Genomic DNA, 18294 nt, shown 5'->3' on the forward strand with positions numbered 1-18294 from the left:
TTGACAGCCACATCAAAGAAGCCAAAATAATTCAAAAATAATTGTTTAAGAGAAAAAATGTCCTACCACGCAACTGGCCACCGGAAAGAAATAAGAATTTGCGACTGCAAGTGGTACGTCTCCATGGCTCTGGAAGCACTATTGCCTCCTGGGAGGTCAAGGTCCCCAGGGCAGCACCTTGGACAGATCTCAGGTCTCAGAAAATTGCAGGCCTGCTGCCATCACCTCACACCCCAGGTTCATAGGTTCGTTCAACAACTACGTGCTGACCTCTACTATATGCCAAGTGCTGGGTTAGGTGTTGAGTGATACACAGATGACCAAACAGACACAAGCCTTTTCCTCCCACAGCTTGCTTTGCATCATTACTTTAAACAAATTCTTCCTTATATTGTCAGGGATTTGAGAGATAATGCCAAAAAGCTGAGGACCAGAGAGGTGTCCTGAGCATATGGACTCAATAGGCTTTCATATACACATAAAAAGGGTCAGTGGAAGGGGAAGAAATAGCATGTGAACCAGTGTGTCAAGGGTCTATAGGTCCTTGTGTGCAGTTACATCCCTGGGGGATTTTAGAAGGTTCCAGAAAAAGGAAACTATAAATGGACTGATGCCTCATTTCCCATCCCCTCTAGTGGTTCGGTCCATTCAGGAAAAGATTCTCACCATGGCCACTCTTCTCCCCTCACTCCCACAGCCTGGTTACTCAAAGTGTAGTCCATGAACCCGCCACATGGCCACCACCTGGGAGCTCATTAGAAATGCCAGATTCATGAATCGGAATCTGATTTTAAAAAGATCCGTAGGTGATCCCTGTCCAAGTTAAAGTTTGAGAAGCCCTGATCTAGGAATCCTTGATTCCCATAAATTAAGCAAACCTCGATTGAAAAAAGAAATACTTTTTCTAATTATTTTTGATCTCACTAACCATCTATATATGATAACTATGGGATTCTTGGAAAGTCTTGCGTATTGGGAATATGAGTCTCTGAAAGCATTTTGTTAAAAACAGTTTCCTTCTTTGTGTTTGTGCTGTCAAGAGAACTCCCCAGCATCAAGTATTTCTTTCTTTTTTTTTTTTTTTTTTTTTTAAGATCAAACACTCACACTTCATGTTAGAAGACTAAAACCCAAGCATATCCCTTGGGGTGGTCCTGCCTCCCAGCTTCTAAGAGAATGCCAGAGGGTTTCTGGATGGCAAAGGCTACAAAGAAAAGAACACAGGCTTAGGTCTGCCACAAAAAAAAAAATTATGACTTTAGATAAATCTTTTAACTTCTCCGAGACCCACGTTCCCTTGTCTATAAAATAGAAGCATCAAATTAGGTGATCCTTAAGGTCATTTCTGGCCCAGAGTCTAGGAAAGTTCAAATGATACATCTTATTTCCTCTTTTTCATTTCTGCCACACCGAGTAACCACAATTTGTGGTAGAAGAGGGACTGTAAAGACTATTTTAAAAATAAGTAAATACAAATAAAAGACTAGCGTTATCAAGAGGTAGGTTAGAAGATTTTCACAGTTCTGCCGCGGTGCTCCAGCTTCCCTAGCCCTATAGCTTTCTCCTGCTTTGAGAAGCAGGAAAGACCACTTCTGCAGACGTGCACATGACAGCTTCTCACTGGGTCACCCAAACCAGGAATGAATTGTTCTCTGTACACATCTGCATGGGATCCTGTGCCAACTATAGTCTTGCTCTCCTGTGTGGGAGAGAAGTGCTGTCTGAATGCTGGGCCAGGCTGGCTCAGCCACTCTTCCAAGAGACCCAACAACCCAGGGAATAAGGTAAGAGGCACCCAGCTCACGGGGTCATGCTGGAAACAGAGGAGACTGGGCAAACATGAGCATAAGGGAGATTCCTCCATGTCCACAGAAGGGGAAGGAAGGAACAGGTGCCAACAAGTGTGTGAGAACCTCCTAAAAAAACATAACTTAGGATGATCTTGCCTTCAAAAAGGAGAACGTCATGATAATGTTCAGCTTTAGATAGTTAGCATGTTTGAGGTTTAGTGTGTGCAATGATCTGTCTCATGGTGATATAAAGTCCAACATGACCAAGAGAATATTTCATTCTCAGAATGGCATATGCTGCCACGTTATGAAAATGTGTCCTCTTAAACCACTAATGACTAAGTTCCTCATTCCTCTGAGTGACCTTTGGGAGTGAGGAGCCCTGGGAGAGACAAGCACCGCCTGCCTTCCTCGTGTGAAATAGTCTAACATAAGTCGGGCCAGTGGGTACTGGCCACATCTGATGAACAGAGAGCAGTTCTAAGAGGGCAGGACGACAGACTCGGCCAGGAGATGACACCACTGTGCCTCACACACACTGTTCATGTGACACTCCGGGCCCAATCAAGCCAATGACTCCCCACAGAGCAAGCAACTCAAAACGGAGTCGGACCGCACTCACACCACAGCCCTGTCAAGTCTGTCCCTGGGAAATCCCAGGACAGCAAAAGTGCCGTGGCCTGGAAACAGATGTACCCACACTGACACAGGTACAGGCACGTGGTGCCCTTACACCCTCTCCTGTTATAGAGAATTTGGCAAAGCAAGCTTGAAAACCTTCTGTCCATCCCTGAAGCCTCCCAGAGCCCCCGAGACCACCCCACTTACCTGTGCACTTCCGGAGGCTCCCTCTGGATTTTGGAGCTGGCCTCTACCACCTCTTTGGCAACTTTACCGCTGCAAAAGAAAAACACATCTGTGCACACACACTCACAGGAGAAGGGGAGGGATGTGCTCGTGTATTTTATTTTTTAACTTCACAATGGTCTGATCCACTCTAGAAATCCATGCCTTCTCTTCCTCCATCAGAGAAGTTACTATGGAATCTGAGGGGGGCCCATGAGTGTCAGACATGAGTGGACTGGAAAGGGAGGACCAAAACAGGCGTACAAGCCAAAGCGCACTGATTTATAAGCAGAATATTCAAAAAGTAAATGAGTGCCCCCACCCTAAATCACCATCAAAATGGAACCACAGGTACCCACCTATATCGAAATCTACTTCCTTTAAAAAATATCTTGCTGCTTGACACCGTCTTGATCTGACTGGATTTCGCATACCTTAAAGAAGCAGCAAAACAGAGGTGGTAGTTAGATTGTCAAGTCTGAGTGAGACATGCTATAAAGTGTGAGGACTGGATATTTTTGACAATAAGAAATATATGCTACTGGAGGACTGCACATGTGCACACACACCTGAAGGAAAGTTTCACCAAAAAATACTTTCCCTATGTGTATTACTTTCTGCTATCTCTTTTCTTTCTTTCTTTTTTTTTAAAGTAGGCTCCATGCACAGCGTGGGGCTTGAACTCAAGACCTGGAGTTCGAGAGTCACGTGCTCTACCAACTGAGCCAGCCAGGCGCCCCTCTTTCTGTTCTTCCTAAATCCTGGTGATGGCCCACCCATTTCGTTTCAGAATCCATTACTGGATCACGACCTGCAGGCAACGGTGATGATCAAAAGGATTCTTTCCCAATTTCCACTTGAAAGATACAGAGAAGACGGATTGTGTCACATGGTGTCAAGTTCCAGGTCACTGGGGGGGGGGGGCCGGATGGGCACTTTCGCACCTGTGCCTGAAACAATGCTGCAGCAGAACACAGCTTCCCGGTGACACAGGTCACTCACCAAGTCATAAAGAAAACACCTACTGTGTACTGCCCAAAAGAGACCACGGGGCTCATGTCACCAGGGACATGGTCACTGGCTTGAGTATTCTCCAATGAGGTCACCATGAGCCAGTGCCCCTTAAAGGAAGCCAGGCTGGGAGATGACTAAGACACATGCGGAACAAGAAGCCCGACCAAACACTGATTCAGCAGCTCTAAGCAGCCTATAACCATGAACAAAACCACAGCACTCTGGAAAACAACAAAAATGTGGGCTCTGTGCAGGCCACACACAGGGCACTAAATTGCTGTGACAGCTGAGAATGCCTCTCGGCAATCACTTTAAGCCTCTTGCAACTAAACCCAGGTTCGAAAGAATGGCCTCCAAGAATTCAGGACCATTTAAAATATTGAGAGTCCCAAAATCTTAATAGAAAACACACACAGAACAATATGCTGTATAGAATTCTGAGTGAAGACGAGCATATAGCTAGGGCTCTGGGGTTAGAGGTTTCTGTGCGGGCAGCGATCCCGAACGCTAGGCATCTCAGAAGTTGGTTCCTTTGTTCGAGCAATTGTTAACCAAATGCTGAGCCTGGTCCACACACCCCCCCTAGGTTCAGGGAAGACACACGGCCTCTGCATTCATGGAGTGTAAGGTCTAGAAGGGAAATGGATATTAATCTAAAAACCAGACACATAAGTGAATAACTATAAATTGTGCCGGGGGCCATGAAGGAAAAGATGCAATGAGAGCATTCGAGGGGGAGACCAATCCAGCCTGGGGGCCATGGGTCTGAGATCCAGGGACAGGAAGGCGTTAACCGGGCAGCTGGTGGGCAGTGTTCTGGGCGGAAGGCTCGGTAGGCATAAAGCCCGGAGAGCTGGAGCACTGGAGGAACTAAAAAGATCTGATGTGCATTTCCCCGTGTTATTATTATTGTAATTACACACCCACACACATACATTTTCCCCCCTAATTTAGCACAGCCTGACCTTAAGCTGTCCTAGTTAAGGATTTTGGCCTTTGTCCTCAGAACCATGAAAAGCCAGAGGCACACTCTTTTGCAAAGAAGCCCCTTCTCCCTTTCCACTTCCACAAATGGCCTGAGCCAACAGAGAAGAGCACTGGGGACAAATGAGGAGCAGGGAGAATGAGACAGGAGGGCGGGGGGGTCCAGGTTAGGGGAGGGGAAGGAATGCATTCCAAGGCAGGGCCTAGAGAAGGTGGCATGGGAGCCCTTAAGGATGAGTGGGAGCATATGAGATCCACGCCTGGGAGGATCCTGCCCCCTGGGACTGGCAGTGCGGACTGCTGGCCAGAGCTGGGCTACAGACCACATGCAGTCAAGAGGATAAAAATCCCCAGCAAGCACGCCAACATGGGACAGGAGTCCCACGGTGCCCTCCTCCTCCAGCGAGGACACGCCTGCTCCCGGCGCACCTGCCCCTGCCACCACCCGCCCCCCACACACACCCAGGGAGCTGTGAGCCTAACACGTTATCTACAGAAGCCTGAGAAAAGGGCGGTCTTCATCAACTCCCCACCTTCTTGGCAGGGTGTTGCTCCCAGGCCTCAGAGGTAGGAGGCAGAGAAACCTTTAAAGAAGCTTCTGTCTTTAAGGGCACCTGGGTGAGTGTCTGCCTTCAGCTCGGGTCATGGTCCCAGGGTCATGGGATCGAGCCCCGCATAGGGCTCCCTGCTCCGTGGGGAGCCTGTTTCTCCCTCTCCCTCTGCCCCTCCTTGTGCACGCATGTGAGCACTCTCTCTCTGTCAAATAAATAAATAAAATCTTAAAAAAAAAAAAGAAGCTTCTGTCTTTAAAATGTTGGTTATTACTGTTCTAGGTTCTAAAGATCCTTGGGACAAAGTAGTCTGCTAAGAAGATAAAGAGCCTTAACTGCAGTTTTTAACCCATGAAAGTAATTGTGCCAACCATTGTGCCAACTATACCTCAATAAAAACATTAATTAATGAAAAAGGAAAAAGAGCCTTAATTGGGGTTTTCAAATGCAACTCTGTGCCCAGGTTATAGAAGATACCAGAAGCCCAAAGAGGTGTGGCAAGCCCAGCTGGTGTAGGGAGCCTCTTGTGGGGAGAGGAGGCAGCTCTGCTTTCCACTGGTTGAGCCTCAGCTCTGCTCTTCCAGGCCCTCAGAGGGGTCCACTGCCTCTTACGATGGAGCCGCCTCTTGGTGGGAGGCCTCAGGTGCGTTGCCACCACCCAAACCCTCAGAAGACACATTTTGCAGAGAAAGTGAATAGCCTGCCTGCTCAGGATGGGAGGCGTGGAAACACCATTGCCTTCTTTCTGGCAGCTGATTGCCCATAATGAACATTCGTGTCATGTCGTTTGCTCAGAGACACTCTCCCAAGAGCATGACCACCAGTCCCCCACCCTTCCAAATGTGCAGGTAGACGCCCCATCATGTTTGGGTTGAGAGCTTTAGCGGACTTTTCACCCGGAAGTTTATTCGGAGAGCTTGAACAACCCTGGGAAATCAGAAGCACAAGAGGATGGAGGGAGATGGTGAGGGGAAAAGGAAGGTGGCCGGGTGATAGGACACACCTCCAGTTGTTCCCAAACCTGGCCATATGCCAGCAGCATCTGGAATAAGGGTTAAAACACCAGTGTCCAGGCTCTGTCACTGGAGATTTTCATCCAGCAGGTCTGCCGGGGGTCCAGGAGTTGGTGTTTTTATCAAACACCCCAACGTCATTCCAAGGCAGCCCACTTGCCCCTGAGAACCTCTGAGTCCCCAAATTCTTCTTGAACGACCCAAGAGGTGGTGTTTTACCTGGAAGAGCAGAGACCCAAGGCTCCTACCTGCTCTTGGTCCTGTGACCTTGGTCAAGTCATGTAGCTTTTCCCAGCCTTCCTTTCTCCATGAGTTTTTTAAGTGGGGGAGGGTATTACAATACTTAATTCATAGTGTTCTGAGGAGCGTTCAATAAGATCAAGTTATCTGAAAGCACCTGTTCATTATATAAGTTTCCTGCCCTCCCTAATATCACTCTCAAAATCTCTCCACTGACTTCTCACTCTCGAGCCACCAAAGCCAGGCCTCTGGGTCATGGAGATTCTGGGGGAATGATTTCAAACCCTCTGACAGACAATGAGAGGACCTGTTTGCTCTAACTAGCTGATGTGCTCCGGTGCTCAGTTTCCCAGTCTCTCACACCAACAATGAGCCCGGAGCAAACGTCTGCCCAATGCAGGCAATGAATGCACCACCTAGCTGAACAGCAAACCTCTCCCCTCCAGCCTTCTTCCCCACCTGCCCTCTCCCCACTGCCACCTCCAACTCCCCATCAAAATCCCCTCATGGAAGCTACAGAAGAATCTTCTCGAACTCTTCTTGAATATCTGATGGGCCATGTACCATCCAAAGCATCTCAAACACATTAATTCATTTTATCCTCACAGCTCTCTCCTAGGAGGAAGCAATCCACCTTTTTACGTGAGGAAACTGAGGCACAGAGGGGTTAAGTCACTGAATCATGGTAACAGGATAGAACTGGGGCAACTGGGCTGCAAATCCAGGCCTGTATTTTTTTAAAATAATGCGTTAGCTACACAGTTTCTCAGACTTCAAAGAGCATCATATTCACCCAGCACATGTCTCAAAACACAAGTTTCTGGTTCAGTAAGTCTGGGGTGGAACCCAAGAATCTGCATTTCCAGCAAGTTCCCAGGAGATGCTGACGCTGGTCAAAGGACGCTACTTTGAGAATCACTGTATTAAAGCATTTAACCTTAGCCTGCGTGTGAGCACCACCTGGGAAAGATTTATTTCTACCAATATCTAGGTCTGTCATCCCAGATTCTGATTTTTTTTAAATGACAAAGTTATTGAGATATAATCCACATACCAAAAAGTTCACCCTTTAGATTGCACACTTCAGTAGTCTTAAATGTAATTTACAAAATTTTGTTTAAAAATGAGAAAACATGTTCATCTCACCCAGGAATAACCAACCTCCCATTATCCCCCTCATCTCCTCCACTCCCAATCTTAGACAAGGACAAATCTATTCTCTGTCTCTCTAGATTTCTCTATTCTCGACATTTCATACAAAAGGAATCATACAATATGTGGCCTTTTGTGTCTGGCTTCTTTCTACTTAGCATAATGTCCACAGCTTGTTATTTTTTGAAAAGCTCTCCCAGGTGGTTCAAATGTGCAGTCAGCGAGCGCTGAGAACCATTGGTTTGGAACCTTGGTACTCAAAGTGTGGACAATGGGCCTGCAGCACAGCCTCACCAGGGATCTTATTAAAAATATGGACTCTGGGGGATGCCTGGGTGGCTCAGTTGGTTAAGCATCAGGCTCCTGATTTCAGCTCAGGTCATGATCCTGGGGTCGTGTGGTCGAACCCCACATCACACTCAACAGGGAGTCTGCTTGAGATGCTCTCTCTCTCCCTCTACTCCAACCCCTGCTTGCACACTCTCACTCTCTCAAATAAATCTTAAAAAAAAAGGGGGGTGGGGAATACGGACTCTGATGCCCCATCCCAATCTCCTGAATCATACTCCACATTCTCTCAGGATCTCCGGGTCATTCAGGTGCTCACTGAGGTGTGCGAGGCTCTCATGTAGGGAGCTCTCAGGGTCCTTACCTACTGAATATAAAGCCGTTTCTCTGACAAAATGCATACCAGACTCTGGGTAAGACATTTCTTAGAGACTGCCTTTGTGCCCTGCAAACAATTCCATACAAACTTGGGGACAAAGAGCATCATTTGAGCCTCTACATTGTCCCCAGTACCCAGCACAGTGTATGGCATAAAGCAGGTGTGACAGACTGATTGAATGGAAACTCCCCAAGCCACTGAACTCTTCAGTGACTCCATGCGCTTCCAGGGAACCTGTACTCTGGGGGTGGTGGCGCCTAGAAACCACATGGCATATGGGAAACTCTGAAATGGTGACTTGTCTGTGTCGGGGATTCCCTGGGGTTTTGGAGCAGGAGGGAAAATCAGAGTTTCTGCACTGGGCTCCATTCCCAGGCAGCAGATCTCAGAACAAAGGCTTTCAAACCTGATCGTGGTCCTGGGCCAGTGGACGACCAACTGCACGTCCATGTCTTAAAAGCACACTAGGGAATTCCTAGGCATCAGCCACCAGGCCTCCCTGTTCCCATGGCAGGTGAAGTAGAAAAAGGAGCAAACCACTCCCAACTCAGGAAACAAAATCAGGACCTTGCTCTGCCAGCTGAAACCATTACAACGCAGCACCAGTGGGACAGCACTCACCCCTGAGCTTAACAGAATCAGAACCCTTCAGAGTCAAAGGGATGGGGCTCTGAAATCAACGGGCACTCAAAAACCTTTTGTCATTAGTGGAGGGGGGTATAGTCATGGTCACTGCAGCACAACTAAGCACTCCCCAGCAGGTATTACACTTTACGGATGAAAAACAAAGTTGGAGCTCAGAGTTCAAGTGCTTTGTTCCAGGCCACACTGCTAGGAAGCGACAGAGTCAAGACTCAAAGCCAAGCCTTTCACCTCCAAGGTCCATGCTCGTGAACACTAGGCCACAGTGAGGCAAACAAACCACGCCCAAGGCCCTGTCCCCTCCGTTCTGTAGATGAGAAGGCTGAGGCCAGACTTGTCCAAGGTCACACAGCCCGGTCAGAACAGGTGGTATCTTTCCTTCTCCATAAGGAACAGGGATGGTTATTAGATCAACGAAGGAACAAAAGGGTCCAAGAAAACTCAGATCGGTATAAATATTAGGGATCAGGGGTCTTCATGAGAGAGACGGGGTAGCCTGACCTAACCAAAGCAGAGGCGCAAGGACTCGGTCACCTCTGTACAGAAGGTCCCCAATATATGATGGTTCAATTTACAGTATGTTTAACTTAGGATGGGTTTATCAGAGTGTAACCCCATTGTAAGTCAAGGAAGATCTGTTCAGTGCCACAGGTGCTGACCACTAAACCCTCCTGGTCTTCGGAAGCATCCACAGAAGACTGGGAAGGATTCCTCTGATATGCCCAGTTGGCCGATATGATGACAGGATTATCACACTGACCTCTTTACTAGGTGCCAGCTATGGTGCATACCCTAAAATATGCAAAACAAGTTCCCTGGTTCCTAGGTTTTTCTCCTTCTTCCCCCTCCTTTCAATTCTGCTTTTGTCTTTGACTCTAGCAATCAACTGACTCCCTCACACGCTAAAACAATGTGTGTGCAAAAGAATGAATTAATGTCCTAAGTTATTCTTTGATGGAGATCCTATGAGTTCACCTAAAGGATCTTCAAAACCATGCTAAACTCCTCCCAAGAAGGGCTGACTGAGAAGCCTCCAAAAGGTCTGTCCACTGGGTGTTCTCCTCTCCTACTCCCGCCCCTTCCACCATCTGTGGTCAGCAGCATCAACCACACCCTTCGCTTCTCTACTGCCTCTTTCATGATAGCTGAGCCCTCTGTCTGGCCCCAAGAGCTCCCGGCCCCTCCTCTCCTCCCTGTCTACTCCATGTACCCTCCACTCCAGCCTTGTGTGGCTGCTCATCTTCCCCAATATCTTCCACTTTCCTGCCTTGGTCTCTTACCCAGAATGTCCTTCCTCCATCTGAAGGGGACTTCTACCTCCTGGCTCCCCCAGCAGCAAGACTCACCCCTCCTCTGGGGTGCCCTCCAGCATTTTATTTGTACTTCCCTTTTGGTGTCTACCATGAAGTACAAATCTCTTGAGGATAGGAACCATGCCTTGTCAATTGATCCAGGAAATATTTTTTGAATGCCTGGGGTCTTTGGCAAATCAAAAGATAAATAGAACTTAGTTCCTACCTTCAGAGAGATCTGATCCAGTATAGATATGTACATAAAAACCTACAATAAAATAGGTCATGATCTATCTTGTTTTGCTTTGTTTCAAAACTCCATCTACCAGCTCCCTCATTTGTGAGAAAACACTCATTCAAAATGACTAATTAATGGTCTCTAAATGATCCCTTGACAAGAACCAGATGATTTCATTAAAGGAGGAACAGAAGACTTCCAAAAGCTTAGGCTCCAAAAAATAGTTTGTCAGTTTCTCAAAAAATTAAGTATAGAGTTACCCAATGACCCCAAAACTCCACTCCTAGGTATAAACCTAACAGAACTGTCCACAGAAAAACTTTTATATGAATATTCATAGCAGCATTATTCATAATAGCTAAAAAGAGGGAACAATCCCAATATCCATCGACTGATGAATGGATAAACAAAATGTGGTCTACCCAAACATTGGATCATTATTCAGTCATGGAAAGAAACGAAGTACTGATGCTGCTACCACATGATAAACCTTGAAAACATGACCTTAAGTGAAAGAAGCCAGGCACAAAAGACAACATAGTTTACGTTTCTGTCTATATAAAATGTCCAGAACGACGGGTGAATCCATAAACATAGGAAGTAAGCCGTGGTTGCCAAGGTCTGGGAACGGGGCGGGGGGAATGGGGAGTGACTGTTAATGGATGCAAGGTTTCTTTTGGAGGGGATAAAAATGTTCTGGAATTGGATAGCAGTGACGGTTGCATGACTTTGTGAATTATACTAAAAACTGCTGAATGTATACTTTAAAGGGGTGATTTTTATGGTATATGATCTCAATTTTTCAAATAATTAAAAACAACAGCAAAATACATGCAGGCCTCAACTAGAGGCAGAGCATCAAACTCTCTGCATCTCCCTCTCTCAGCTCTCATGGGCATGGACAGGCCTGGACATGATTTCAGAGGCAGTCAGGTACCCTTATATACCAGTTCCCAAATACCCAATAGGACCCACTGATGTCTTGAAGTGAGGATGGTTGTGGGACGGTCTTTTGATACATATCTTCACTCACAGCATTTTGGAGGTCATCTCATCCAAGGGCTTTCAAACTATACTCCTGATGGGATCTGCCCGGGACAGAGAGTTCTCCCAGGACACAAGACTCTCAATGCTAAGCCTGAAGAAGGCCGGGCAAATGCAGACAACTGGTCACCCGAGCTCCTGAGAAGCAGTGAGCAACAGGTGAAGGGTCTCGAGTCCCCAGTGCCAGCTCTGATCCTCGCCAACAACCACAGCTCCTCTATTTTTATCTCTTTACTTACTAGGCTTTGCCTACACTTCTATTTGAGGAAAAGAGTTCTGTGAATAAAAAAGGATTTGAAAAAGATTGTCCGAACCTGATCCATTCTGATCCTTGTCAGCTAAAGCCCAGGAGGTTCAGAGACTCAGCATTTTCAGAGACTAGAGTCTAATGAGCATGGCCGAATTCAGTGTGAGGGAAGACAGAGCAAAGGCCACGTGGATGAGCTCCAGGGGCCAGCTGGCACCCTGGGCAGGGCTGGCTTGGGCTCCTGACTGCATCCCTCACCACTGCTCTTCCACTCAGCAAGTGTGTCTCAAAGAGGAGAAGCTGGAACTCAGTGGGAAGATCCTAAATTTGAAGCTCTCTTGAAACTTGAGAGCTTTGTGGATGGTTTCTGAAGTCCTGTCCTGTCCAGTACTGACTTTCCACGATCACAGCCTCTGACCACATTCCACCCACAAGCCGTTGGCTCCCATCTCTGTGTGCTGGAGGTTTCTTACCACAAACACCTGTGACTCTCTGCCAAAGCTTGCTTTCTCTGGTTGTGAGAGCAGAGTCAGCCGACACTCGGAGTAAGCCAGAGAGTATTAACTCTGCCCTCTGAAGTGGCCTTCAACCAAAATGAGTGAGGAATTGGTAAACAAACAGCCCGGGCCCTTTGCTGGTCAGTGGGAGAATTCTGAGGCAAGTTCTATAGCCTGACAGAATTCCCCAGCAGAGCGGAGCACAGCTGCCCTCAGGAGTGACCTGATGGATAACATGCCCTATATTGCTTGCCGCCCCACCTCCCTTCCCCACCCCTTCTACCGGTATGTCCAGAAACCGCATCCCCAAGAAACTACTAGCACTCAACTCTTCTCAAGGTCTGCTTCTTTGGGGGGCACCCAATAAAAAACAGATTCTGTGACATTTTGAATGGAAATATCAATGCAAAAAAAAAAAAAAAAGGCACCCATTGCAATTCTATGAGTATCACCCAATGAGGAGCTCAGGCTTGGCTGGGAGTCGCCCTGCACAATGCACTGAATTTACAATTCTCTTAAATATAATGAAAAGAACTGAATTAAAAGAAATGAATATGCAGCTATTTGCAAAACATGAGTGATTACATGGATGCTTTTACAACCTATGATTAAATGAATAAAAGCTACATACTTATAAAAGGCCTGGTTCTCCACCCCACACTTCCAAAGATGTTTGCAGGCAGCTGGTGTCGAAGTATGGAATGCCAACATGGCTTTTTTCTAATAAAAAAGACAAAACAAGAAAGGGCATGTGAAACAGAATTTATCTTTTTCAGGTATTTACCAATTTGTACCCCGCCCCCACCTGCCAAACAGACTAAAAGTAACTTAGGCATTACCCTGGTCTTAAAAGTGCTGTTGAAATGGTGTCCCGCCTCCCTCACCCTTTGCAGACATCTTGAGTCTAGCTGGGCCCTGTTTCTAACAAAAAACAGCCTCACAGTCAATTCTCTCAACAACCCAGGAATCACCCGCCTCTCATTCAGACTTGTAGTCCTTTAAAAATTTTGCCACCGCTGAATAACCGGTGCTTGATCTAAAAACTAGTCAAGAAAATCTGCAAACCTCCAGACCTAGCCCTAAGGCTCAAAGCTTCCACGACGGCCTCCTCTCAGATGCGTTCCCTGATGAACCCAACCTGCATCCAGTAGCTTCATTAAGACTCCTGGAACGTATAGACTCTATTTATAAAACTAACCAGCAGGGGTTGAATATCTAGCTTTGGAAGTATTCTTCACTTGTTTCATAAATCTATATTTTGGCAGATTACAGAGGTAGAAGGAGGTTCCATTTTCCTTTTTTTTTTTTTTAAATTCAAATTCCAGTTGGTTAACACACAGTGTTAGTTTCAAGAGAAGTTTCCATTTTCTATCCCAGTCTATTTTTTACACAGTAGTATATGGTCAAGCATTGCTCACTGACTTTGTTTTTTAAAAAATTTTTTATTTAAATTCAATTTAGTTAACATGTAGTATACTATTAGTTTCAGGGGTAGAATTTACTGATTCATCAGTTGCATTTAACACCCAGTGCTCATTATATCACATGCCTCCTTAATGCCGATCACCCAGTTACCCCATCCCCCCACCCATCTCCCCTCCAGCAACCTTGTTTGTTCCCTAGAGTTAAGAGTCTCTCATGGTTTGCCTCCCTCTCTGTTTTTTATCTTATTTTATTTTTCCTTCCTTTCCCCTGTGTTCATCTGTTTTGTTTCTTTAATTCCACATGAGTGAAATCTTATTTGTCTTTTTCTGACCAACTCATTTCACTGACTTTGTTCTTAAATGTGCAAACCCACTATTTATTTACCTCTAAAATGTTCAGCATACAGCTTCCATTATCATTGTAAGCTTCAAAGTGGTGGTGTTCTGGGGCTACAATACTAAAGGCATGTTTTATGCTTGCGTCCCTCTCGTGTGCACACACACACACACACACAACTACAGGTTAGAAAAGTAGTCACTGACCTCCTTCTGGGTGCCAATCACATAAAATGTCTTCCCTTCAAACTTCAACTTGCAGACATCCGGCCTAAAAGAAAAGAAAATCTCTTTGGATGAGAAGAAAAAAAAAAAAGTGGCAGCTAACCAAGGTACCTGTGTTTCCCACAGGAATCAGGCTGACTCGCAAATACCAAGCCGACTGCAGCGAAACAAGATATTATCTTATCATCAGTGAAGGCCTAATGAGCAGTGACAATCCCCCAAGTGAATTTTACAGCAATAATCTTCCCAAGAGAGGATCCAAAGGCAGCTCAGAACTATTTCTTCCATTTTTTACAGTCAAGCTGCATCTTTCTTCCAAGGAGCTCTGGAGGCTTTGTGAACATTAACGACCAAAACAATATTAATTGGCCAGCCCACTTTGCGAGGTAGGAAGAATGTGATTATTTCAGGTTCGGGTAATGAAACAATATGGATTCACAGTATCTGTCTCCCTCAAACTTTCACATCCATCTTCGAGAAACACACACACCAGGCTGCAAAATTTTCATTTCTACTGTCCCTGCTCATGGGAGAATAGTTTTATTAAATATTGAGATGCTCAAAATTGTGAGGACAGCTTGACACATGGTAGTCAAAAGAGGAACTTCGGGTTTTTATCTTAAGGAGCTGCTCAATTAAAATCTGCCTGAAATGGGGACCCTAGGTCACCTCTTTGGTGAGCAAATATGTGTAGAGAGGAGACAATTCTTTTAGTCTTTTGATCTAATTTCTAAAAGAGTGATTTGTGCCCCTGTGTTTTTTTCCTGAGGAAAAAAGAACAGTGTGCCTACATTAAGCTGTTCGAACTTAGGAGAGGATTTGCAAGAGCGACACAGCTCAGTGGATGTTAAAAAACAAAAAACAAAACTAGGATTAATGTGGGAATAAAATTTGTTTTGGTAACATATCCACAGCTATGCCAAATACACATGCCTAGGCAGAGGCTGGAGAAGGGTGGGGATGACATTTGGCACCCCACCAGGAACACCACGATGTAGAACCAGAAACAAATGGTCCAGGGATTGTCCATCTTAACTCTTCAGTGGACCCAGGAAGAAACAGAAGCCCAAGGAGCAGAGACTTGCAATTAATCTGCACTTAAGACATGTCAGGTTCTCCCTTAACTACTTCAGAGCTCAAGCAGTTCAGAAACCTGAGGATCTCACCCGCAAGTCTTCTGTGGTCCTAGGTTAGGATGGGAGAAGTCCCCACATTATCCATGCTTCCCAAAGTCAACAGGAATCTGTAGGGAGTTTATTGGGGAATGGCCTGCAAGGTGATTAATACCCTTCTTTCCAAGGTGCAGAAAACACAGGGAAGAAAAGTAGTCACCCCACCATGCAACACGTCCACAAGGTGTCAGAGTTCATGAATCCCACCACTCACAACACGGTTGCATTTGCTTCTCTCTCAACTCCTTTCCTCCCCATACGTAATGCCAGATGTAATAGATTCCCATCTTACGACCGAGTACACAGAGACTCAGAGAAGTGAAGTGAAGAAGAGTTTTGAGAATGCTCATTGTGGAGAAAGAACAAGTGGGTGCAGAGGGGAGCGGAAAGTATGAGCTGAACAAAAGGCAATGACAGAAAGGTCAAGGAAGAGATTTATGAAATCAGAGATCTCAGAAAAAAGAGTACAAGGTGTAGGAGTGGAGTGGACATTAGCTGGCTGATGCTGACCCAGCAGAGAAGGTTTGAAAGGGAGGGGGGAGGTGCCAAGAGGACAGTGCATGAGTGGGGGTGTTGATAAAGGGGTGCTGGAAATCCTGAAGCTAACAGAACCACGAAACTGAGGTTCAGGTAAATGCAAGGGCATTTCCAACCCACGAATCAAAGTGGATGCCCACTGGCCCATCAAGAAGAACTTCAGGCCACAAGGGGGAGCCCACCACCCAGTGAGACATGATGGGGGAGGGAGGATCACAAACCTGTCAGGGGTCCTCAGGGAGGAAAGTGAATCAAGCTGAAGGTATGAACAAGACTGAGCCTTTACAATATTCCATATATGTTCAGCCTTCTGGCTCTTTGCCCAAACCATCTTCTCCTTGATTGGACACCATGGGCCCAGCTGGTCACCTACCTTGCTCTATCCTCCCACTTCTGTATTGACATGACTCAGACTTTCTTCTTCCTCAAGGTGACATGTTCTCCCAGCCGCAAGAGGTGGGTCTTGATTTGACCAACCCAGTCATGGAGTTCCCACTCTTCTCTAAGGGATTGCTTTAAGTAGGTGCGTGTGAGCCAATCCTGCCCTATTAGATATACCGGAAGTCTCCTACAGGGCTTCTGTAAAACAAGTCCTCCTAGTTTTAATAGGAGACACACGGAAGGGGATGCTCTCCTCCAGGCTCTAGGTGTTGCTGAATGAAGATGGGATGGCCAGAGTTGCTTGCATGGCCACCTTACGAGCATGAGCCTAGGGACAAAAGCCATTACCCTGGGATGACAGAGAAGAAAATGGAGACCCAGGTCCTTCACGGTGTTGTCAGGCAGTTAAGTTAAAGGATCATGGAAATGCCCAACCTCTGGAACTTTTGCTGTGTGAAATAATCAGTCCTCTTATTTGTAAGCCACCATGAGCAGACATCCCTGTTACTTCGAGCCAAAAGCATCTTCACTGATACACTGGGTAACACGGTACCTTTACCCTGCCCTGCCCTACCCCAGGTCACCCCTCTGGCCAGAGCAGCAGTTCCTGGTGAGGAAACACTGGACACCTTCTCTTTGGAGACAGAGCCCCTGGGCCCAAGACACACCCCAGGTCTCCTGAGGTCTAGGACAACCTAGGTTGGCTTTTATTTATAGATGAATAATCCCTTTATAATGACGCTCCACGGCAAAGAAATGAATACTAGGCATTCTATTGGACATTTCCAAACAAAAAACAAGTATCAAAGGCTGGGAAAGAAAAGTAAGATTAAGAAAAATGGTAAGCTAGTTTCCCAAAGAAGTCCTTACCATTTTATCAAATGGATTCGCTTATTTCCCTGGAATACCACAAAGCCTGCTGCAGTGAATCCTAAAAATGTTGTTGTGCCTGTTGAATCCTGGAAGAAAAAAAGGAGAAACCAAAACATTTGGATTGAGAATGAGAAATATAAAATAAATGATAAATGGTATCCTCATTCATCCTCCCCCTGGGTTAATTTCAGGTTAATCCCATTGATCATGGCAATAAATTAAGTTTCTGAGATGGGACTTCCAAGGATAGTGCTTCTAAAATCTGGGGAAGGTCTGGGAATATGCAGCTTTTTCCTTGGAGGAACAGAACTCTACCTCTCCGGGAACATCCTGAGAAAAGGCAGATTAGTCCCAAACCACTATGTCTATTTCCAAGTGTGTCTTGGGGCCACCCAAGTTCTCGGATCTGCCCTGTAATGTGGGCAAACTGTGCTCAGTCATCATTAGCCCTAAAATCAAAGATGCTATGAAACCAAAGCCCTAATTTAACTTGATTAAATTCCACACAAAATTCCCAGTAGTTTTAATGTAAAGATATGTCCAGAAATGCCTACTTCTCTTCCAGCTTCAACCAGGAAAACCTAAGCATAGATCAGGAAAAGAAAAGGAATGATGGCAACAAAAATCAAGTCCATCTCCAAGTAATAAATAAAACAACCAGGCTCAAAATTGTAGATAAAATCCAATTCACTAAATGCAATAAACTGATTTATACCATTACAGAAGAGGATTCTGGCAAATATGCTAAAATAACTGTGTGAATAAAAATAAAAATGCCAACGTGAACAAGTACTATCCGCTCTCTACCTCGGCCGCATGTTGGAATCATCTGGAGAGCCTGGTCTACTCCCCCACAGACCCTGATGTCATTGGGTGGCAGGAGTATGAAGCTCCCTGGGTATTTCTAATGAGCAGCCTGCACTAAGAGCTCTAGAACTAGTACTTTACCAAATACTATTAGCTGACCCCATACGGGTAAAGAAATGTTCCAGCAGAACTCAAGAATTTAGCTTTAAGAGCCTGGCTGAGATAAATGGTTAGTTTAGAATTCTAGTTAGTGTCTGGTTAATGCATAGTTAGTTAATGCATAGAAGCCTTTGGGGGTTAACTTCCAAAGCAGGATCGTGCA

At 45.8% G+C, this 18294-nt stretch overlaps 1 protein-coding gene across 1 annotated transcript in view; it reads right to left on the reverse strand.

Annotated features, from left to right (window-relative positions):
• The window catches only part of FRMD3 (FERM domain containing 3), a 296525-nt gene that overhangs the window by 58113 nt on the left and 220118 nt on the right, over positions 1-18294 (reverse strand). The window contains exons 8-12 of the mRNA XM_028122279.2: positions 17163-17251; positions 14185-14248; positions 12849-12937; positions 2996-3070; positions 2619-2687 (exon numbers count right to left, since the gene is read on the reverse strand). Coding sequence (XP_027978080.1) covers positions 2619-2687; positions 2996-3070; positions 12849-12937; positions 14185-14248; positions 17163-17251 — 386 coding nt within the window. The remainder of the gene's footprint in view (positions 1-2618; positions 2688-2995; positions 3071-12848; positions 12938-14184; positions 14249-17162; positions 17252-18294) is intronic.

The sequence above is a fragment of the Eumetopias jubatus genome, unplaced genomic scaffold (assembly GCF_037043125.1).
Source record: "Eumetopias jubatus isolate StellerSeaLion01/CBP00866 unplaced genomic scaffold, mEumJub1_p1.0 scaffold_15, whole genome shotgun sequence".
Classification (NCBI taxonomy): domain Eukaryota; kingdom Metazoa; phylum Chordata; class Mammalia; order Carnivora; family Otariidae; genus Eumetopias; species Eumetopias jubatus.